Consider the following 23,684-nt stretch of genomic DNA (forward strand, 5'->3'; position numbering starts at 1 on the left):
ATATCCTTGATTTACACCCTTTAGATTAAAGTTTCATTGACAATAATTGGTTACCTAAATACCAAGTTCCAGTTAAGATGCTAATGAAAGAGATCTCTAGTCACTAAAAGATCTCTAGTCCAAAGTCACACGGGAGTACAGGCATTTAACAATCGGCCTTCTGAACTGAAACTCAAAGCACTTCAGGCAAGTTGCTCTACTAGGAGGACTTTTTGACCAGATTTGAGAATGAGAATGGGGAGAGAGAATAACTGTCTTACTCTTTGGTTCATGTTGCCCTGGTCATACTGACTCTGGTTATCTTAAAGCTACTTATAGTATAGCCCAATTGCCATTGTGCATTTGCTCTGGCATTTTAGTTGCTTTAACTCGTAAATCAAGAACATTTTTACAGACTAAACATGTGATAAGAACATTTTGAACTTAATAGAGAACAGGTGTCATTGACATAGTGCTTGCTGACAGTTTTATCCTGCCTGGTGAGTAAAGTTAACAAAACATCATTTTTTTTTTTTTTTTTAACTTATTACTCAGAAATTTTTACTTTGAGGGGACTGGATCCATGAAACACATTTCATGCCTGGTTTTCATCAGTCTTTTCCAAAAGACTTGAAAGTTGGTTCCATTTACCACTAGCCATATAGCCCATACCAACAAGTAGTTAAATATGCCTAAATTTAGGACTACACAAAAGATTGCTTCCCTTCCCATTTTCTGTATAGAACTTTCAGAATGTATTAGTCATTGATATTTGCTATTGAAGAGTATTATGTGTTTAATTTAAGCCATGGGATTTACCTTTTAATTATGTATTGTTTACATAGATAATAACATGAATTTTCATTTTCTTGGTGTCTACTAAGAATACAAAGAAAGCGTAGTAGATACTTTGATTATGTAATTGGAACTGACTTGATGCCTAATGTAAGTTTTCAGATAGTGGGAAATTTTTTTTGCCTGTTAGGATGAAGCAAGGATAGTCAAAATCAGACTGAATCAAGGCGGGTCAAATATACCTGGATTTTTATGTGTGGATTCAGTAAGTTCCTGATCACTTCTGTATGCCACTGATCACTTCTGTATGCCAGGATTTATTAGAAGTCCAGCAACTTTGGGTCTCTCTCTCTCTCTCTCTCTCTCTCTCTCTCTCTCTCTCTCTCTCTCTCTCTCTTTTTCCCCCCCAGATATTCACCACTAGACTCTGGTATTCAAAGATTATGGTAGCTTAGAGGTGAAAGTCTTTGCATCTCTACATGGGTCACTGAGGGGTTACCTTACAGGCCCACTGAAGAATAATAGTCACTAAGAGTCAGGAGACCTGGGTTCAAGTGCCAGCTTTCCACTGACAAGCCAGCATATCTGTTTCCTCTTTTGTAAAATGGAGCCTTTTACAAAAGGGGGTAGGTGGTGTTGCCAGTCCTAAAACAGATTTGTATCTCAAGACTTCAGTGTTAGCATGCAACCCAGTCTAGCCAAAAGGCAAATTACCCAGTTACCCTGAGTGTGTGTGCCTTTCCTGTTCTATACTGTATGAATGGGAGTACCAATAAATTTAATAGATTCCCTTCTGTATTTTGTGTTTTCGTACAACTTTAGAGTGGTACCAAGGATCCTGAAACTTTGAGAAAAGAAATAGTTTTTGAAATGTAACAATTTTATGTGTGTGTTTATAAAATATATGTATATATATATTAAATATTCATTTTTTAGTTGTAGTTGGACACAATACCTTTATTTTATTTATTTATTTTTATGTGGTGCTGAGGATTGAACCCACGGCCTCACACGTGTTAGGCCAGTGCTCTAACGCTGAGCCACAACCCCAGCCCCTAAAATATTTTAAAAGGATATTAGGGCTAACTTCTTATAGTATAACAAAGGTTTAGAAAGAATGTAGACTTTGAAGTCAGATATTGGTTTGGATCTCTGTCTAGCATCTGTGGCTATATTGATTTTTTTTTTTTTTTTTTTTTGATTCTGTGTCTTCATTTGAAAACAATGTCATCTGGGTTGTTATAAAGGTAATGCTTATACAGTACATGGCAGTGTGTAAATAGTGACTGTTATTATTTTAGAAAATACTTATAGGAAAGAGAGATTAAAAAGTAATTTGTACAAAAGTAGTTATGGGGAGAATGATATCTCCATTGTTTACTAATGATACACTAATCAGTTAACAGATTTTTAAAAATCTGTATGGTATTTTAGGGTCTATTGAATAAGAAAAAAAATTTTTCTACTTTGTGTTTTGAATTAGATTTTTGCATTTTAGAAAAGATAAATGGATTTAAGGAAAAGTTTAAGGTGTAAGGCTATTTATATTCATAATAGTTAGTAAATGGGACTAATGACCTCATAGTAATATAAGTATCATAAGTTACTAAACTGTATATCTTATCATGTTAGTTTTTTTTTTTTTTTGTAATGGTGCTGGGGATTCGTGTTAGTTTTTTAAACTGTAAAATATAACATGAAATTTTGCTATTTAAGTGTGCAGTTCAGCATTAATTGCCTCTGCAATGTGAATGTATAACTATTGTCACTATATATTTCTAAAAATTTTTTGTCACCCAAACAAAAGCTAACTATTAGCAGAAACTTTGTTTTCCTTTTTCCCAGCCCCTATTAATTTCTAATCTATTTTTTGTCTCTCTGAACTTGCTTGTTCTAAGTACCTCATGTAAGTGGAATCATACTTGTCAATTTGTGTCTGCCTTATTTCACTTAATATTATAAATGTTCATCTGTGCTGGCATGAGTTAGAACTTCATTTCTTTTTGTAACTGAATAATATTCCATTGTATGTATGTACCATATTTTGCTTATACATTCATCTGTTGATGAAACGCTTGAGTCATTTCCTCCTTTCCCTATTATGAATAATGCTTTAGTCTACATTATTGTACAAACATTTGTTTGAGTCCCTGTTTTCAGTTCTTTGGAATATATATATCTAGTAGTGGAATTTTTTTAGTTCATATGGTAATTTTGTGTTTAACTTGTTGAGGAACCACCAAACTGTTTTCCAAGGCAGCTGCACTATTTTACATTCCTAGGAACAATGTACAAGGATTCTCTTCTTCACCAAAACAAGGATTGTTTTCTTGTTATTATTTTTAAAATTATGACCATCTAGTAGTTGTGAAGTAGTATTATTTTCAGAATACTGTATCTTAAAAGTTATCTTTGCTCATTTTTTATTGTTATATATCTTCTTATTGAATTATGAAGCTTATGTGTCCATGAAATTAAAAAGTTAATATTGTTGAGGTCTTACATCTTGCACATTAGAATTTACAGTTCTCTCTTGTGGTACAGAGATGAAAAGACTGATAAGTTAGCCCGAAACTAAAAAAGAGGTATAATTGATAAATGTGTATATTTTGCTTGGGACATGGGAGTGGAAAATAGAGGGGATAGTGATAGATGAAAAGTAAGAAGGTGGGACAGAAACGGTCTCATTACTTTGATTTCGGGATATAGTGGGTTCTAGTTAATTAAGTCATATTAGTAGCTTAGGAGAAGGTGTTCATTTACAAATGGTTTTTCAGATGTCTTCCTATTGTGTTGTAATGGCAGGAAGGAAAATGTTATACAAAATTTTCCCATGAAGCTTACCACTTCAGAGGGCATTTTACTTGATAAAATTAGTTTCTAATCAAGAATTAGTAGCAACCCCTTATATTCTACCCTGTCATATAAAAATGGCACAGCTATCAGCATTAAATCCTAGGCTGGGTTAAGATTTGATTGCTATATCATCAAAATGTATATTCCTACATTGACTTTAATTTTAGATTGAACAAAATGTATTCATAAAGGTAAATTTTATACTAAAATTTAAAAAACATGTACTACTTTTTCCTCACACTTTCTTCAATTAACACAGATTGTTAAACTAAAAATGCAGGTGATTCTTTAATGTCTAAGCAGTGATACATATTCTTTAAAGTGAATGAGAAAGTTGCTTGGCATAATAAACTTCTGAAAGTGCTCCAACAGTTTATTCTGGAGACCAATAGTGTGGGTATATTTTCTGTGCCATAGAAATGGCATTTCCAGAACATCCTGTTTGTAATTTTGAACTCCGGTGTCTAAAGTAGGGCTTCATCGAATACATTTTTTTCTTAACCTTTTCTGCTATGCCTTTTGGATTCTCTCAACTGAGTATGTCTCTAAATTGCCATCTGTTTCTAGTCTATGAAACTGGACTGTTTTCTGTCTCATTCTACAACTCCTGACTTCATGCCCATGCAGAGTGTTTCTGTGTTGCTATATTATACTTTTGTTTTTCCTTTGTTTAAGGGGTGGATCACTTTCCAGAGAAATTTTTATCTAAACATTTGAATTGATTTTTGGTTTTAGAGCAATTCCCCGATATCTTATCATTAAAGCTGCTATTTTCTTTATGTGTGAGGAGGTAGATACTGGGGGTTGAACTGAGGGGCCTTCTACTACAAGATACATCCTTTGCTCTTTTTTAATTTTTGAGACAGAACCTCACTAAATTGCCAAAGCTGGCTTTGAACTTGGAGTCCTCCTGTCATGGCCTCTTAAGTAACAGAGATTACAGGCATGTAGAAAGGCTATTTTCTACAATGATTTAGTTTTATAGTTTAAATAAATTTTTAATTATGAAAGTTGTTTTCCTTTTTTTATTTCCTTGATGGTGTTTTTTTATATTGAGATTCTTTGGAGCAGGGCTAGGGATCAGACCCAGGGCTTTGGTTTTATTTATGTCCTATAGTAAGGTGTTTTTAGTTTCTTAATATAATTCTTACACATTTAATTTTAGGTTTATTCCTAAATTTGTTTTTATTGACATTTTTAATAGAATATTTTAAATGTGTTTTCTTTAATTAGTCACTGCTAGTAGGTTGAAAAGCTGTTGATCTATTTGCTTATAAAAAGATAGTAAGCAGAGCCAGATGTGGTGGCTCACACATGTAATTCCAGCAACTAAGGAGGCTAAGGCAGGAGAATAGCAAGTTTGAGGCTAGCTAGCCTCAACAACTTAGCAAGACCTGTCTCAAAATTAAAAAATTAAAAGGGCTGGGAGTATAGTTCAATGGTAGAGCACCCCTAGGTTCAATCCCCAGTACTGAGGGGTTGGGGAGGGATGAAAACAGAAAATAAAAACAAAAGAAGTAAGCAAGATAAATTTTTGTTGGTTCTCATAAGCTTTTTAATATCCTCCAATATATCCCTGATGCTGATTTTTAGAACCTCTGTTTAAGGCTATTTACATAATGAACTGGATTTTCATATTCTACAATATTTATTGTATTGTTGTACTTCTAAGTTTGCTCCTTTTTTGAATACATTTTATTTTATGTTGAGCTGGTTTGGTAGTTCTGTTCCTTTATTGGTGTGTAATTTGTAATTTATCCACTAGTTATTTTGGACTTTGCTCCAAAATAAACTGATTATGAGTAAAAGGTATGTTTTTCTCTTTTCTGATTGGAGTGTTCTCATAGTAGGCTTGAATCTGATAGTGAATAGTCCATGATTTTAGGAGAATGTGTTTCAGAAGATTCTTCTGATTGTTAGAACTAGGAATGATATTTTGTTGTGGCTGGTAGTATAGTGTACATGTTATTTCTGATAGTATAGATAGTATTTCTGTTTAAAAAATAAAGACTTGAGAAACTGGGCATGGTAATACATCCCTGTAATCCCAGCTACTTGGGGAGACTTTAGTGGGAGGATCACAATCTAGAGACCAGCCTGAGCAAGGTAGTAACATGTTGCCTGTCCCCATCAACCCCCCAAAACAAAAGACCAAGAAAGATTAAATTTCCCAGTGTCACACTGGGCTGTGGTGGCGTTTAGTTATAAAGCTTTTAGTTTTAGTTATAAAACCATGAACACGCTTGTTCAGCATACTAAGTATTTTTACTTTATTCACCCTTTTCATGTTCTTAGATGAATTCTGTGTTTCTTTAATTGTATTTCCCCATTTGTTTGGTCATTTTGCCAGTGCTTAGATATTTTGTTTGCATATTATTGTCATTCAGAGTTTTATCTTTGTATATTTTTGTCAAGTGTTGATTCTTAAATCTAAATTTTTTTTCTTAAAGAGAATTTGAGCTATTAAAATGCTATCATTTCTCCTTCCTCTTTTCTCCTTTATAGGATTGTGATGAGTCTCTTTATAAGCAGCATTCTCAAGGAGTTGCATCTCTTAGGCTGACTTTTTTGTTTTTGATTTTTCCCAGGGTGAATTCCATTCTCATTTTAATTTTATTAGTCCTTTTAAAATAAGAAACAAGTACAATTTGGCCAGCTTAGTGGTTGTTGAGAAACCTCAGTTTTATTAGGGCTTCATCAGTATATAAAGACCAGTTTTACCATTGCTGTAGACCTTCTTGAAGTGCTTTCATAGGAATGGAATTAACTGAATTCTAGTCTTAGGCCACCTGCCTGTTTGGGTTGTAGTGATATGGGAGGGACTTCTTAAGATACTGCTTTTGCCTAGAAATAAGATAAGTATGTAGATTGTAGGCTTTTTAGTGATAATAAAAATTGATTATTTAATTAACAAAACTGTGGGTGTTTTCTAAGAGTAATAAGACCTCTCTGTCTATTCATTAATGCTGAAAGTTTTCACATGATCATCTACGAACTCCTGATTTCTTTGGGGGGTTTCTGGTCCTGGTGGTCTTTTTTTTTTGGCGCTGGGGATTGAACCCAGGGGTCTTTACTCCTGAGCTATATCCCTAGTCCTCTTGAATTTTTTATTTTGATACAAAGTCTTGCTAAGTTGCTGAGGCTGGCCTTGAATTTGGTCTTCTCCCTCAGCATCCTTAGTCCCTGGGATTCCAAGCTTGTGCCACCACTTTCTGCTTGGTCTTCCTCTTTGATCCTTTTTCCATTTGCTTCCAATGTAGGAAATGCAAATTCATTCAGAATGATGGAGATGAGTTAAAAGAAATACAAGTACTGGAATTAACCAACTATGAATGAAAAGGAGTGTGAAAATTTCAATTCACAGTTGCTATAAGGACCATTTGGTATGTAAGTAAAATACCATAATCCTCAATTATGTGAGAAGCTTTCTGCAAAATGTTGGAGGGATATCCAGGTCTTAAAAACCTGGTGACTCCTAACTCACTTTTTCTTCAAGTCTATTATTCTGCCTTCTGAACAATCTACTTTTTCCCAAGCAGACACAGTTGATATAGACTAGTAAAGTTGTGGAAATATGAAGAATTTCCTTTATTTTTAGTAGTAGAATTCAAGTCATTTTAGAAATTCAAGTCACTATTATGTCTTTTTAAAAAATATTTTTAAAGGGGCTCGGAGTGTGGCTCAAGTGGTAGCGCGCTCGCCTGGCATGCGTGTGGCACTGGGTTCGATCCTCAGAACCACATAAAAATAAAATAAAGATATTGTGTCCACCTAAAACTAAAAAATAAACATAAAAAATATTTTTTAAGTTGTACATGGACATAATATCTTTTTTTTTTTTTTTAATTTTTTATGTGCTGAGGATCGAACCCAGTGCCTCACACAGTGAGGGACCCCCTCTACCATTGAGCTACAACCCCAGCCCTCACTATTACATCTTTTGTAAATACAAACTCTTTATCTCTTCTGAATCAGCTTACTGCCCAGCACTTTGTAAACGTTTAATAAATATTTGTAGATTTAAAATAAGTTCAAAATGTTGCTTGAATTAAGATTTTTTTACATGAAGATCAAAACATTGAGAAAAATGAAATGGGGCTGTAATTGTCTGCATTTGAATAGATTATCTCCTTCCTCTTTTCTCCTTTACAGGATTGTAAGCTTTAAATATCATTCTCTAATCATAGGAAAATATGCTACATGTTAATTTGAAGTATGTCTGTTAATGCTTCTTGCTTAAAAGTTTTAACTTAATTTATAAATTCTATACTTTATAGTTAATGTGGATTCATAATTAAATAGGTATCATTAAATGCAATGCTCATATTTAGAAATTCAGTGAGCACCAACTGAAAATGAGATTGGAAATCAACTAGCAGTTTAAGTCAGATATTACATTCAGCTTTTCTCTCACTGGATCTAGACTTTTTCTTTCTATTTTTTTAAAAATTATTTTTAATTGAGGATGGACACAATGCCTTTATTTTATTTATTTTTATGTGGTGCTGAGGATCGAACCCAGTGCCTCACACATGCAAGGCAAGTGCTCTACCACTGAACTACGACTCCAACTCCTTTCTTTGTTTTTTATGTTTTCCCCATAGTGCTGGGACTTGCAAAATGTTGGAGGGATATCCAGGTCTTGCACATGATAGGCAAGCACTGTGTTACTGAGCTATAGCCCCAAGCCCTAGGATTTTTCTTCTTGTTTTTTTTTTTTTTTAATATATATTTTAGTTGTTGATGGACCTTTTTTTTAATTCACCTATTTATATGCAGTGCTGAAACTGGAAGCCAGTGCCCCACACATGCCAGGCACTGAGCCACAACCCCAGCCCCATAGGTTCTTTATTTATCTATCTATCTGTCTATTTATTTATTTATGAATGACAGTGGAATGCATTACAATTCTTATTACACATATACAACACAATTTTTCGTATCTCTGGTATATACAAAGTATATTCTCACCAATTTGTGTCTTCATACATGTACTTTGGATAATAATGATCATCACATTCCACCATCATTAATAACCCCAAGCCCCCTTCCTTCCCCTCCAACCCCTCTGCCTTATCTAGAGTTCATCTATTCCTCCCAGAGGCTTTTTCTTAACAATGCTTTTTCTTAATGGTAATTATAGTAGGAAAAATTGTTTTTTAATCCTCTGTGGATGGACTGGAAGGAACCCTAGAAAGTTGGCAAATAAGTACCTGGGCACTGTTATGATTATTATTAATATTTTCAACACTATCAACTACATTCGTTTTCTTGACATTTACAGACTGCTACAGGCCATAACATAAGAATATACATTCTTTTTTTAAATTGGTGCAATATAATTGTATATAATAGAGGGACTCGTTTTGCTATATTTGTACATGTACATAATGAAATTTGATCAATCTTATTCTCCAGTTTTTCCTTCCCCTTCACCCTCCTTCAGTCCCCTTGCTCGACTCTACTGATCTCTTCCTCCTCCTCCTCCTCCTTATTATTATTATTATTATTAATGTGTTACAACTAATAAAAACAGGATTCATTGTGTATATTCTTTCATACGTGGACATAGCATAATTTGGTAGATTGAATTCCCCAATATTTCTCCAGGCACTGTGATCTTACAGTCAAAGAAAAGTAAATTTTCCAGGACTGGCAAGTATATTCATGGAATATCTTTATGACATTGTTTAGATTAATTGGGGAAATTCTATTAGCTTTGCCTTTGAAACAAATGAAAACCTCACAAAAGTGTCCTGGCATGTTGTAGGCTGTAAAACAATTGTTTGCAACAGGTACCAGACTGGTGGGTATAGATGACTCTTCATAGCACCCACAGCATTTCTTGAATGTTCTTTGGAAGGTGAATTGTCGACAGCCATCATATAGATTTTTTTTAAAAATGCTGATATTTTATTTTGGAGGTACAAACCAAAGCATTAGTGGTGAGAAAATGGAAGCAAGGCAGGGGTGAACGGTAGGTAATGCAGTGATTGTTTCAAGCTGGACACTGCTTCATGACAAGCCTTGAAGAGGCCCAGCATGCATATGCCCTGCCTACTTGGGAATCTCCCCAGAGGCTTGGCTGTATGGGAGAAATAATGCCTTATAGCAATTCATGGAAGGGAGAGAAGGCAGAATTCATCCGCATGGCTTTCTCCTACCTCCCATTTCCCATTAGTCAAAATTTTCCTCTGTGAGTATTAATTGCCCCACACTTCAAGGTTGCTGTGGCTACATGGGATGCCAAACTCCATGCCCTATGGTGGGACATTCTATGAGTCTGGAAGAGATAAACTCTGAGCATGTGGATCATGAGTGACAAAGATAATCTTATATAGCTGGGTGTGGTGGCACATGCCTGTAATCCCAGCGGCTTGGGAGGCTGAAGCAGGAGGATTGCAGGTTCAAAGCTAGCCTCAGCAATTTAGCAAGACCCTAAGTAACTTAGAACGTGTCTCAAAAGTAAAAATAAAAATAAAAAGGGCTGGAGATGTGGCTCAGTGGTTAAGCACCTAGGGGTTCAGTCCCTGGTAGCAGAAAACAAAACAAAACAAAAACCCCCAAACCTCCAAAAAACAAAAGCCAAAAAACTGGTGCCATACATATAACATGTCCAGTATAGGCCAGTACTATCTTTCCCATTTTCCAGAAGGGGAAATAAGGATAGTGATCACAGATCCTTTCTAAGATCACATGGCTAATGAGTGGAAAGTTCAAGATTTGAACATAGTCTGGCTCTGGAAAGACCAGACTTTGGATTTTATGTAGTAGCAAAGGAGAGTTACTAAAAGGTTTCAGGCCAGGGAGTGACTTGATAAAGAGCTTTTCAAACAAAACTCTCAATCTCCATTGTGGGGGCTGGGTTTGTGGTTGAGTGCTCAATTGAGTGCTCGCTTAACACGTATGAGGCCCTGTGGTCAGTCCTCAGCACCACATAAAAATAAACAAAACAAAGGTATTGTGTCCAACTACAGCTAAGAAAAATAAATATTTTTTAAAAAATCTCCATTGTGCTCATCTTCCTGTCTGACAACACTTATAATAATAGGTATCCCCAGCGAGGTAAGGCCATTCAAGATAGGCTTTGAGGGGTTTGAGGAACTCTGATGGAGTTCAGAGCTTCATCTGGGCTTTGACATTGCCTCTTTTTTTTTTTAAATTATTTTTTTAGTTGTTGATGGACCTTTATTATATTTATTTATGTGCAGTTCTGAGACTTGAACCCAGTGCCTCACACCTGCTAGGCAGGAGCTACAACACCAGCCCTTGATGTTGCCTCTTAACCTTTGTCTTCACCTAAGCCTGCTCCTACCAAGAGTTGAGGCAGGCAGAATCTGAGTAGAAAAGCAAAAATGAGAGGAAGAGATGGACCTTAAGATCAGGAGCAATAGGACCATCTATCTGTCCACTATTGGCTTGCGGGTCTGGGGATCCTGGAAGCCCCAACATATGGATTTTAAGGTTCACTAATCTTATAGAGAATACAAAGTAAACTTGGTCTTAAATACTTCATAGATGTTCATTTAAAAGACACATAGTAGTTTTGATTTGCTATGTCCACAATGTCTCATATGCATGGAGCTCCACAGAGTGCTGATGGACAAACCCCTGCTGAGCGAGCATAACCTGGCTTTGGATGACTTGATACTGGACTACATGAACCTGTTAGTATGATCTCCAGTATGTGAGGCCTCATGCTTAAGCTGAAGTGATACACTTGGGTCACTGTTTGCTGTTCCTTCATTCAGCTTTTCCAGTTCCCTAATGGAATACCCTAAGCTTAACTCTACCCCACCTGCTGTTGGGGGAATGCAGTTCATGTTTGTAGATATATTCACTTGTTTTCTTGTTGAAACTAGTTAATACTAGTTAATAAAGTTTTTAAATGTGGTTGTAAAACAAAATTAAAACATTTTACTCCGTTGCTTTAAAAATATATTTGTATCTAGTATTTCTGCTTCCTTCCTTCTGTGTAATGTAGAAGGTTCAGTAGCACTATCTGTGGTCCTTTCTAATTGCCACATTAATAGGAGGTGCCTGACATCTGGATCTCTTTCTACATTTAGAAACTTGCTATTTATGCATCATTTGTATGTTGAACATTTTTGTTTTTATTGTTCACATAGAACTACATAATCTGATTTTTTAAAAAATATTTATTTTTTAGTTGTAGTTGGTGACAATACCTTTATTTTATTTATTTATTTTTATGTGGTGCTAAGGGTTGAACCCAGGGCCTCACAGGTGCTAGGTGGGCGCTCTACCACTGAGCCACAACCCAGCCCATAATAATTTTTGTATGTGGTGTTGGGGATCAAACCCAGGGCCCTGTTCATGCTCGGGAAATGCTCTACTACTGAGCTACATTGGTCTCCAGATTAATCAAGTCGTTTGAGCCAGGCACGGTGTGCATGCCTGTAATCCCAGTGGCTCAGTAGGCTGAAGCAGGAGGATTGCAAGTTCAAAGCTAGTTTCAGCAACTTAGGGAGGGCCTAAGCAACTTAGACTCTGTCTCAAAATTAAAACATATAAAAGGGACTGTGAATGTGGCTTAGTGGTTAAGTGCCCCTGGGTTCATTCCTTAGTACCAAAAACAAAAAACCCACAAAAGATGGTTTGATATTTGAAGCTATAAGATTGGCAGCATTTGCTTAGTTGCTGTAAAATAGAATGATGTTTTTGTACTTGTTGAACATGGTTCCTTTTGCTCCCTTCAGATCTTAGTGTGAGATTCATGAAAGTGGTTGAGTTTTTCAGCTTCTTCATTAGTTGCTTTTGTTTTGTTTTTGTGATGCTGAGGGTCAAACCCAGGGCCTTGTGCATGCGAGGCAAGCACTCTACCAACTGAGCTATATCATGAGAAGTTTTTCAACTTCTTTAAGGAAAAAATGAAAATAAAAAATATAGACAGTTACACTAAATAAATTATTTATTACACTGTATTATTTTCTCATTTTACCCAAGGGGAAATGGCAATATAATATAGCATCTTAAGGGACTTAGCTTAACTGTCATCCTATTCCCTGACCTAATATATGATTTCTAAGTTTATGTATTTGTCACTAGAAAACTACTACTTTTCAATTGACTAGTAGCTGGTAATTGTAGTTATTGTCCGTTATAGTATTTATAAGGTGCTGTGGCTGTGAATGTTACCCTTAAGACTGTAGTTAGTGACCCACTAGGTTTTGATTGCTAGAAAGTCTCAGGATGTAAAAAAGTTTTGGTAAAGGTTGGAAAATGTTCATTCTTGCTTTCCTAAAAATTGCCATCAGTGATTACTTAGTAACAACAGAATGTTTTGAAAATATACCCGCAAGAGTCTAGCTGTTATTAAAATGCCATAATAACTAGTATGTAAGTGATCATTCCTTTTTTGTTGCTGTTGCAACTCTGTGGTAAGAGGATAACTTCAATAAAATCCTTAAGAAGAATATAGTATGAAAAGGTATCTGGTAAGAGAATTTTTAAAAATGGAATGTGGATGAAAAGTTGAAAGACACATGTATAGGTTTAACATAGTTGTATTTGTTTAAATTACCTTGCAGGTCAGGTTATTTTCTCTTTGATAAACCATAAAATTCTCTTTTATTATATCATTTATATATATCTATAGTTTACTGGTTTCTGTTTTTTTAAAAAATAGTGTTATAATGCCAAACCCCATTTTAATGCAATATAAAGCTTGCAGATTTGGGCTCTCCTGTGTCAGGAAACAAACAGTATACTAATTTCTAAATTACTAACTAGGCTTCTAAATGTACATGTTTTTCACACAGCAGAGATTATAAAGCAATCTGTATCATTGATGTTTTCACTGAGTGTTTGCCATTGTTTGGTACTGTTTGTCTCTGCATTTATTCAATATTACCATATGCTGTAATCACTAGATCAGAGTGAGTATCCAGCAAGAGGAGACTGCCAAGTAGTAGCCAAAATAAACAGTGGGAAATGAAGCTGCTATAAACTTTGTGGACAGCAGTTACACAGTGCTCTTTGAAAATTGTACATAGTAGGTGGGAAAGTAGGTCATGCCTCATTTTTTAAATAAAGTCCTTTTCTTTAAACAGCTTTCAGAAGTTTGCCTATACTCACTAATCCAAATAGGCATTTATAAATGATGTGAAATAATTTAAAAATAAGTTTAAATAATTAAACAACTTTGTATTTCTATTTCATGTAAATGTGGTTTTTCAATAAAAATACTAATTGTAGTAATTAGATATCACTTTTTGGTCATTTCTTCTAGTGGAAGGACCTATATGACTAAGAGACAGGGATGATATTAAGGTTTTTGTTTGTTCTCATTTAGCTTCCTACCCAAGTTAAGTCAGCAAATAATCTGTTCAGAGTTTGTTTTCCTTTATTGACCACCGTACTGCTAGCTTACTATTTAGTAAGCAAGAACAAGCTTAACCAAGAATTTTGGAAAGTGGGAAAAAGGTAAACAATATGGCTTCTGCCATCCAAAAAATAAATAAATAAAATGACCCTTGGGCTGGGGATATAGCTCCATGGTAAAGCACCTTCTTGGTGTTCATGAGTCCTTGTGTTTGATTTCCAGAACTGTTAAAACAAAAAAAAAATTTTTAAATATCTTAAACAATACAAAGCTCACCATGTCCTGGATAATCAAAAGAGCTGTTTTTTATAAAATGAGAAAGCAAACAGTTTAAAAGATGGATGGTAGTGTGGGCTATCTCAAATCTTCACATGGAAATTTAATATAACATTTAAATTATCCAAGTATTTATCATAGATAAGATAAAAATCTATAGAGGAAATCTTAAAGAATTTAGGATGTTGGTTGGTGCAACCAAGCATTGAATGTCTTCTAATATTTGAGAGAAAAGAACATTTTTAAAGTGGCTTGTATAGTTCTTTTTTTTTTTTTTAATTTCTTAGTTATAGGTGGACACAACGTCTTTATTTTTCATTACTCAGAATTATTTCTTACACTGTATTGTTTTCTCATTTTACCCAAGGGGAAATGGCAATATAATATAGCATCTTAAGGGACTTAGCTTAACTGTCATCCTATACCCTGACCTAATATATGATTTCTGAGTCCTGAATAATAAAGATCAATGCCATAATAATAATACCGTACTGTTGACCTTTTAGAAGATATTCATATCTGTTGTCTCACTTAAGCTCCTCTAGTTTTTTTGTCAAAACCCCCTAAAGTATGTGTGTGTCTGTCTGTCTCTCTCTCTTTCTCTCTATATAAAACTTATGTGCATTGTATAAAAACACTTCAGTCAACCACAGGCTACATGTATGATTTGGTGCCATAAGATATATCACTAAAGTAAGGCTTTGTAGCTGTCTTCGTTTGTGTAAGTATACACTGATGTTCACACAACAACAAAATCATCTGATGACACATTTCTCAGAAGTATCTTTGTCATTAAGTCATACATTCCTTAGTGATAGGAATAAGGTCTGAGAAATGAGCCATTAGGCATTTTGTTGTTGTGAGTGCACTTTCACATACCTACATGATTTGGGGTAGTTACTCAATATGGCCTCTTGATGCAGTCAGTAGACACAGAAAGCATGAGATGTTTGAGGCTGATGCTGGGAACATGTCATAAACAGGTTTTTTTTTGGGGGGGGGGGAGGGTGGATACTGGGATTAAACTCAGGGTGCTCAAACACTGAGCCACATTCCCAGTCCTATTTTGTATTTTATTTAGAGACCGGGTCTCACTGAGTTGCTTAGCGCCTTGCTTTTGTGAGGCTGGCTTTGAACTCATGATCCTCTTGCCTTAGCTTCCCATGCCACTGGGATTATGGGTGTGCACCAATGCATAAACAGTTTTATAGTGAAATTTTTTCGATAAATAGAAGGAATGCACTCTAATTATAAAAAGTATAGTAAATACATAAACCAGTAATATTGTTTATTATTATCAAGTAATATGTACTATACATAATTGCATGTACTATACTTTTTTTTTTTGTACTATACTTTTATATGAGTGACAACACTTTGGGGTTTTTTTACGCCAGCATTGCCAATGTTATGTGAGTAATACATTGTGCTACAACTTGTCAGCTACGGTGTCACTAAGCAATAAAAATTTTTGACTCCATTATAATCCTTTGTACCATCATATATGGTGATTCATCATTGAAAGAAACATTGTTATGCAGTGCATGACTGTGTATTATATGAAAAGATAAGGTAAGTATCTTCATGATAACAAGAATGTAATTGAATGGCTTTTATGTCCAAATAGTAGTAGGCAATTTATGTGCATTATCGCATTTAATTATACCTACAAACTTGAAAAGTAGGTTTCTGTATTCCCACTTTACAAATGAGACTTCTTATCACAAGTAGAAAGGTAGAAAATGGACTTTGGGGCATGATAGGAGTGGTCTAGGTAGAGAGAAATTGATACTTTCAGGCACATTTTGATTATGTGAGCACTCTCCAGAGTGGTCAGGAAAGGTGATTTTGTGGGGAAGGTAGATCTTATGCTATTTATTATTAAAGGAAAACCAAATGGAATGAGGTTTATAAATAGTGATGTTTAATTTAAGCTTTTGGGGGGCAGTGTATACTAGGGATGGAACCCAAGGGCTTTATATGTGCTAGGGTGCTTGATCACTGAGCCACACTCCCCGCCCCCAATTTAGACATTTCAAGTTTAAGAAAGCAGAAATTTTTATAGAAGGTAGGTGTAGCAAAGTCTGGTAAGATTTTTGATGTTTTGTCTTGATTCATATAAATTTTTGTTAGACTTTTCTTTGAACAGTATTTATAGTACTTAAGCTTGGGTTGTGTTTGTGCAGGAGTATAATGAGGTGCTAATGCCTTGAACATTTAAGAAAAATTTGGGAATGATTTTATGTTCACACACATGTTTATGAAGGGTAAGGATACTTATTAGTAATCCCACTGGAGTATATGAAATCTCAAAAATTTTTTTATTAATATACAAGCAAAACTTATTTATTGTTGAAAGATAGAATATAGAAAATTAACATGAAATAAAAAATGTATAGTCCTACTACTGGGTTTGAATGAATTTTGAGTTTTTTCCTTTATGTTTTTTCTTTAGAAATATGGCTACACACACCTCTCTGCAGGAGAACTTCTTCGTGATGAAAGGAAGAACCCAGATTCACAGTATGGTGAACTCATTGAAAAGTACATTAAAGATGGAAAGATTGTGCCAGTTGAGATAACCATCAGTTTATTAAAGAGGGTAAGGAGCACAAATGCCAACTAGTTCAGGGCAGCAAGGAAGCAAATTAAATCCACCCTTTTTGGAGTAGTGGAGCAATAGGAGTGTTGAATTCCTTGCATGTAGAAGGTAGTCATGATGTTTGAGAATGGCAGAACTGGAAACTCTGCTTTCCCTTGGGAAGAAATTGAACAGCTGTATACCTCAACTTAATAATCCGTGTGTACATACTTGAGCCTTTACTTTGCAACATACAAACATTTGTTCTCTTTTCCATTTCTCTTTCTTCTTTTCCCTCTTCTCTTTTCTTACCCCTTGCCACTTTGTTTTTTTTTTTTTTTTAAACCTTTATCTCTTCTTTTTCCCTAAAATATATATATAAGTATCAGGAAGGAACAAGGATAAGGACACTTAAGGATGAGGAGTGACTCAATATACACTCTATTATCTCAGAATTAGAATAACATACTTCCATTTCAGAGTAGATAAATCCTGTTTCCTTATTCTTTGAACTGAGTGCCCTTCCTCTAGTTTATAGCTAAGCGTCATGAAAAAGTAGTTTATTTTTTACTTATTCACTTTCCGCTTTTCAACCCTTTCCAGCCAAATGCTGTTTCCATCTCCATGGAAACTGTTTTTGCATGTTACTGATCTTCTCTACCAAGTCCAGGGAGTATTTATTATTTTTTTTGTAGCATTTAACTTTTATCACCATTTGAAACTCATTCCTCTTTTGTTCTTTGTGACACCATTTCTTAATTTATTCTTTTTAGATATACATGAGAGTAGAGTGTATGATAACATATTATACATACATGGACTATAATTTACTCTATTTAGGAGCCCATTCTTGTGTTGTACACGAGGTGGAGTTTCACTAGTGGTATATATTTATATATTAACATAGGAAAATTATGTATGTTTCACTCTACTGTCTTTCTTATTCCCAACCCCCCTCCCATTGCTTCATTCCCCTTGTCTCATCTAATGACCTTCTTTTTTTTTTTTTTTTATCTTATCTAATGACCTTCTTTGGGAGTATTTTGGGATTGGCTTATTTCACTTAGTATGATAGTCTCCAGCTCCATCCATTTACCAGAAAAAGTCAGAAAGTAATTCTTTTTATGGCTGAGTAATATTTCATTGTGTATGTATATGTATATCACATATATTTATCCATTCATCTGTTGAAGGTACCTAGCTTGGTTCCATAGCTTAGCTATGGTGAATTGAGCTGCTATAAACATTGTTGTGGCTGTATTACTGTAGTATACTGATTTTAAGTCCTTTGGGTATAAATTGAGGAGCAGGAAAATGGGGTCAAATGGTGGTTCCATTCCAAGTTTTCTGATGAATCTCCATACTGCTTTCCATAGTGGTTGCCACAGTTTGCAGTCCCACCAGCAATGTATGAGTGTACCTTTTCCCCCACATGCTCGCCAACATTTATCGTTACTTATATTCTTGATAATTGCCATTCTGAATGGAATTAGATGGAATCTCAGTATAGTTTTAATTCTCATTTCTCTAATTGCTATATTTGTTGACCATTCATATTTCTTCTTCTGTGAAGTGCCTGTTTAGTTCCTTTACTTATTTATTGATGGGATTATTTTTTTTGGGGGGGATAAGTTTTTTGAGTTCTTTATTTATCCTGAAGGTTAATGCTCTGAGGTTCAGGTGGTAAAGATTTTCTCCCATTCTGTAGGCTCTCTGTTCACATTCTTGATTGTTTCCTTTGCTGTGAAGCTTTTTAGTTTGATACCATCCTGTTTACTGATTCTCGATTTTATTTCTTGTGATTTGGGAGTCTTGAGAAAGTCGGTTCCTAAGAAGACATGATGGAGAGTTGGGCCTAGTTTTTCTTTTAGTGGGCTCAGGGTGTCTGATCTAATGCTTAGGTCCTTGATCCACTTAGAGTTGAGTTTTGTGCAAGGTGAGAGATGGGGTTTAATTTCCTTCTACTACATATGTATTTCCAGTTTTCCTAGCACCATTTGTTGAAGAAGCTATCTTTTCTCCAATGTATGTTTATGGTGCCTTTGTCTAGTATGAGATAACTGTATTTATGTGGGTTTGTCTCTGTGTCTTCTATTCTCTTCCATTGGTATTCATGTCTGTTTTTGTGCCAATAGCTCTGTAGTATAATTTAAGGTCTGGTATTGTGATGCTTCCTGCATCACTTCTCTTTTTTTTTTTTTTTTTAATATTTATTTTTTAGTTGTAGTTGGACACAATACTTTCATTTTATTTATTTATTTTTATATGGTGCTGATGATTGAAACCAGGGCCTTGCAGGTGCTTGGTGAGTGCTCTACCGCTGAGCCACAACCCCAGCCCCTGCATCACTTTTCTTATCAAGGATTGCTTTGACTATTCTGGGCCTCTTATTTTTCCAATTGATTTTCATGACTGCTTTTTCTATTTCTATGAAGAATGTCAATGGAATTTTAATAGGAATTGCATTAAATCTGCATAGTACTTTTGGTAGTGTGGCTATTTTGACAATATTAATTCTGCCTATCCACAAACATGGGAGATCTTTCCATCTTCTCACATCGTCCTCAGTTTCTTTCTTTAGTTTTCTGTAGTTTTCATTGTAGAGGTCTTTCACCTTTTTGTTAGATTGATTCCCAGGTATTTTATTTATTCATTTATTTATTTATTTTGAGGCTATTGTGAATGGGATGGTTTTCCTAATTTCTCTTTCAGCTGATCATCATTGGTGTATAGGAACACAATTGACTTATGGGTCTTAATTTTATATCCTACTACTTTGCTGAATTTGTTTATGAGTTCTAGAAATTTCCTGGTGAAGGTTTTTGGGTCTTCTAAATATGGAACCATGTTGTCGGCAAATAAGGATAGTTGGAGCTCTTTTCCTATTTGTATCCTTTTAATTTTTATGTTGAACAGAAATGGTGAAAGAGGGCGTTCCTGTCTTGTTCCAGTTTTTAGAGGAAATGTTTTCAATTTTTCTCCATTTAGAATGTTGGCCTTGGGTTTAACATATATAGCTTTTACAATTGTAATGTATGTTCCCTAGTTTTCCTAGTGTTTGAACATGAATGGATGCTGTTTTTTGTCAAGTGCTTTTTCAGCACCTATTGAGATGATTATATGATTATTGTCTTTAAGTCTACTGATGTGTTGAATTGTTTATTGATTTCTGTATGTTGAGCCAACCTTGCACCCCTTAATGAACCCCACTTGATCATCGTGCACTATATTTTTAACATGTTTTTGTATGCAATTTGTAGTATTTTATTAAGAATTTTTTCCTCTTTGTTTACCAGGGATATGGGTTTAAAGTTTTCTTTCCTTGATGTGTCTTTGTCTTGTTTTGGCATCAGAGTGATGCTAGCTTCATAGAATGAGTTTGGAAGGGTTCCCTCCTTTTCTTTTTCATGGAATAATTTGAGGAAGATTGGTGTTAGTTCTTCTTTGAAGGTTTGGTAGAACTCGGCTGAGAATCTGTCTGGTCCTGGACTTTTCTTTGTTGGTAGGCTTTTGATGGCATCTTCAATGTCATTGCTTGAAATTGATCTGTTTAAATTTTCTGTGTCCTCCTGACTCAATTTGGATAGGTTATATATACATATATCTCCAGAAATTTGTTGATGTCTTCAAGATTTTCTATTTTATTGGAGTATAAATTTTCAAAATAGTTTCTGATTATCATTTACATTTCTGATTATCATTTATATTTCAGTGTCCATAGTGATATTTCCTTTTTCATCATGAAGTTTAGTAATTTGAGTTTTTTCCTTCTTTCTCTTGGTTAGCTTTTGTTTTGTTGATTTTTCTGAATTTTTTGATTGTTTCATTGATATTGGCTCTGATTTTAATTATTTCCTCACTTCTGCTTTTAGTGTTGATTTGTTCTTTGCCGCAGTCTGGCTGGGCACAAAATCACGAGCCACTCACAGCCTTGTAGATTCAAACAGCAACTCTTTATTCTCAAACTGTCACTCTACAAACACGTTCTGGGGGAATTCACGTTCTGGGCCCAAATCACGTTCTGGGCAAAATCCCAAAATACTCTCTGAATCCCACAAGAACTCAACGAGCAGGCGCGCCTGAGGCAGCAGGATACGCCCTATTCCCAGCAGGGTACACCTTAAACCTGGAACCGCCCTAAACCCGGATTGTCCTAAACCCCGATCCGCCCTAAACCCGGATCTGCCCTGGTCCTTGAGCAAGGTTACCTTACATGCAATGACACTGCAAATGACCTGGGTCATGCCATGCGTCATTCTTACTTAGCAATGGCCCTCAGCATCTCCCCCCTTCTGATTAATTAAACAACAAGCAATGTGGCTTAAGGACCGTGCCTGGTAGGTTGTCCAATTCAACATATGGTTCTTACCCGTCATGGGAAAAACTGACCTCTAGGCGTCAGCCTCCTGTCTTAGGTTGATACCACTGCAATTGGATCATACCCGTCACTGACTACGGTCCAGCATACAGCCATACTTGTGGAATGGCCTATGCACCAGTGGGGGGGTGAGGTTCTTGCCTCACCTCTGTTGGCCCCCAATTTTGCCCTTGGTGCCAGTGGGGGGGTGAGGTTCTTTGCCTCACCTCTGTTGGCCCCCAAATTTTAGACCATCACTAGCAGAAGGGAGGAGGATACAGAAATGCCACGACACCAAGCAAATTGACGGCTCCTTTGGAAAAATTGCATCACTGGTGACACCATCAGCAAAGATATGCCAGCACTACCACAATTCGCTGCACCAAACGATAGTTCACAATGCATACAAGTGATATATAGTCCAGGCAAGTTCTGCAGGCAGTTCAAAGCGGAGGAGTCTATCAATATGTCCATTTCCTCCCAAAGTAAATCGACTCCTTGATTGAGCATTACTTGTTGAGTTATATTCATTGATGCATCAGTTTATACAGTTTACTGTGATAGCTATCATAGAAGCTGTAGTCTGGTTTTATCTTTGTCTTCACCGGCACTGGGATGGAGATAGGAATTCTGGCAATGATGCTAAAGAGACATTATCCTGAACAGAATTATTAAATATAATGAAAAGGAAAGGTGAAAGTAAACAAACAGATCTGTTAACCATGTTTAAAAACAATCCTTAACAGCTGTTTACCTAATTTAAATTAAGCCATATAAATCATGTGAATAAAAAAAAAATAATTCGGATCCATTTTTTCATGAGCGCTCCTCATATAAGATCTATGGACATACACACACACAGACATACAACACAAAACACAAATGCGCACACAAACGTACAACACATAAGACAATAGTAAAGGCCTTGTAGCTTTACCTAGGTGAAATCTCCATTGCAATGTTTAAAAACTCCACAGTCAAAAAATAAAACTGATCAGAAAAACATTAACCTAGGTTTGTATGAGCTCAAAAAATAAAATAGAACTTTATGATGTGGGATAAAGCAATAATAAAATAGATATTGAAAAAAAGCACCCTGGTTAATCACTGTCGCAGATGTAAGAATAGCCAAGCTGGAGCCCTGGATATCAGCTGTTATGGATTTGAGTCAAAGCATCTTCTTTTTGGTCTGTAGAAATTGCTTTAGTTAATCTCTCTGGAATCCAAATCGGCTGCTGTTCTCCCTGTGGAAAAACACAAACAGAACCCCGACTCCAGACAATCACTGGGTCAGGACCTTTCCATTGTCCTGTTAGAATATCTTTCCAAAGTACTTTAGGCTTATGTACATTTTTTGGATACATATGCCTTTCCGCAGCACTAAGTCCTGATGAATCCAAATTTAGAAAGTTTAGAGTAAAAAGCGTTATTTTAAGTTTATCTTTGGGGGATATATATCCCTTTCCAATTCCCTCTTTTTGCTTTAATAAGTACGTTTTAATAGTTTGATGAGCTCTTTCAACTATGCCTTGTCCCTGTGGATTGTATGGGATTCCTGTTATATGAGTAATGCCAAATGATGAGCAAAATTGTTTAAAAGAGGTAGAAGTATAACCAGGACCATTATCTGTTTTTAACTGTTTAGGAACGCCCACAGTGGCAAAATTTTGTAAGCAATGAGCTATAACATCATTAGTTTTTTCTCCGGCATGAAGGGAGCCCATCAAAAATCCGGAAGAAGTATCAACTGTAACATGTAAATATTTTAATTTTCCAAATTCTGGCAAGTGTGTGACGTCCATCTACCAAATATGGTTAGGTATCAGTCCTCTAGGATTGACTCCAAGATTAACTTGTGGTAAAAATGTCACACAATTTTGACATTGTTTTATTATATGTCTGGCTTGTTCCTTAGTTATTTTAAAATGCTTTTGTAAAGTATTAATATTAACATGAAACCTTTTATGAAAATTTGTAGCTTCTTCTAGTGTAGAAAAAATATATATGTCATGTGTAGTTTTATCTGCTAAATCATTGCCCAAACTAAGGGCTCCAGGCAATCCTGTATGTGCCCTGATATGTCCTATAAAGAATGGATCTTTTCTGTCCCAGATTAGACTTTGTATAGTGGAAAGCAAGTAGAAAACAGTAGAGGAAGGGGAAATCCTACCAGCATCTTCAAGGGATACTATAGCGTTAACTATATACTGACTATCGGAAAATAAATTAAATACAGAATCTTTAAACATCACAAAAGCTTGTAATACTGCATTAAGCTCTACCTTTTGAGCTGATTGTTTGTGTACTAAAAATGTAAAAGTTTGATCAGGTGTAACTATTGCTGATGTACCATTATTTGATCCATCAGTGAATATATTTGGAGCATTCATGATAGGTGTTTTTCTTGTCATTTTTGGAAAAATTACAGGATGCGATGACCAAAAGGACAATAAAGGATTAGATGGTAAGTGGTTATCAAATGAAACATTAGATTT

The 23,684-nt window shown here is 35.4% G+C and overlaps 1 protein-coding gene across 1 annotated transcript in view; it reads left to right on the forward strand.

Annotated features, from left to right (window-relative positions):
- The window catches only part of Cmpk1 (cytidine/uridine monophosphate kinase 1), a 43,418-nt gene that overhangs the window by 6,278 nt on the left and 13,456 nt on the right, over nucleotides 1-23,684 (forward strand). Inside the window, exon 2 of the mRNA XM_027937241.2 lies at nucleotides 16,707-16,853. Within this exon, the coding sequence (XP_027793042.1) occupies nucleotides 16,707-16,853 (147 nt within the window). The remainder of the gene's footprint in view (nucleotides 1-16,706; nucleotides 16,854-23,684) is intronic.

Source organism: Marmota flaviventris, chromosome 10 (assembly GCF_047511675.1).
Source record: "Marmota flaviventris isolate mMarFla1 chromosome 10, mMarFla1.hap1, whole genome shotgun sequence".
In the NCBI taxonomy this organism is placed as follows: Eukaryota; Metazoa; Chordata; class Mammalia; order Rodentia; family Sciuridae; genus Marmota; species Marmota flaviventris.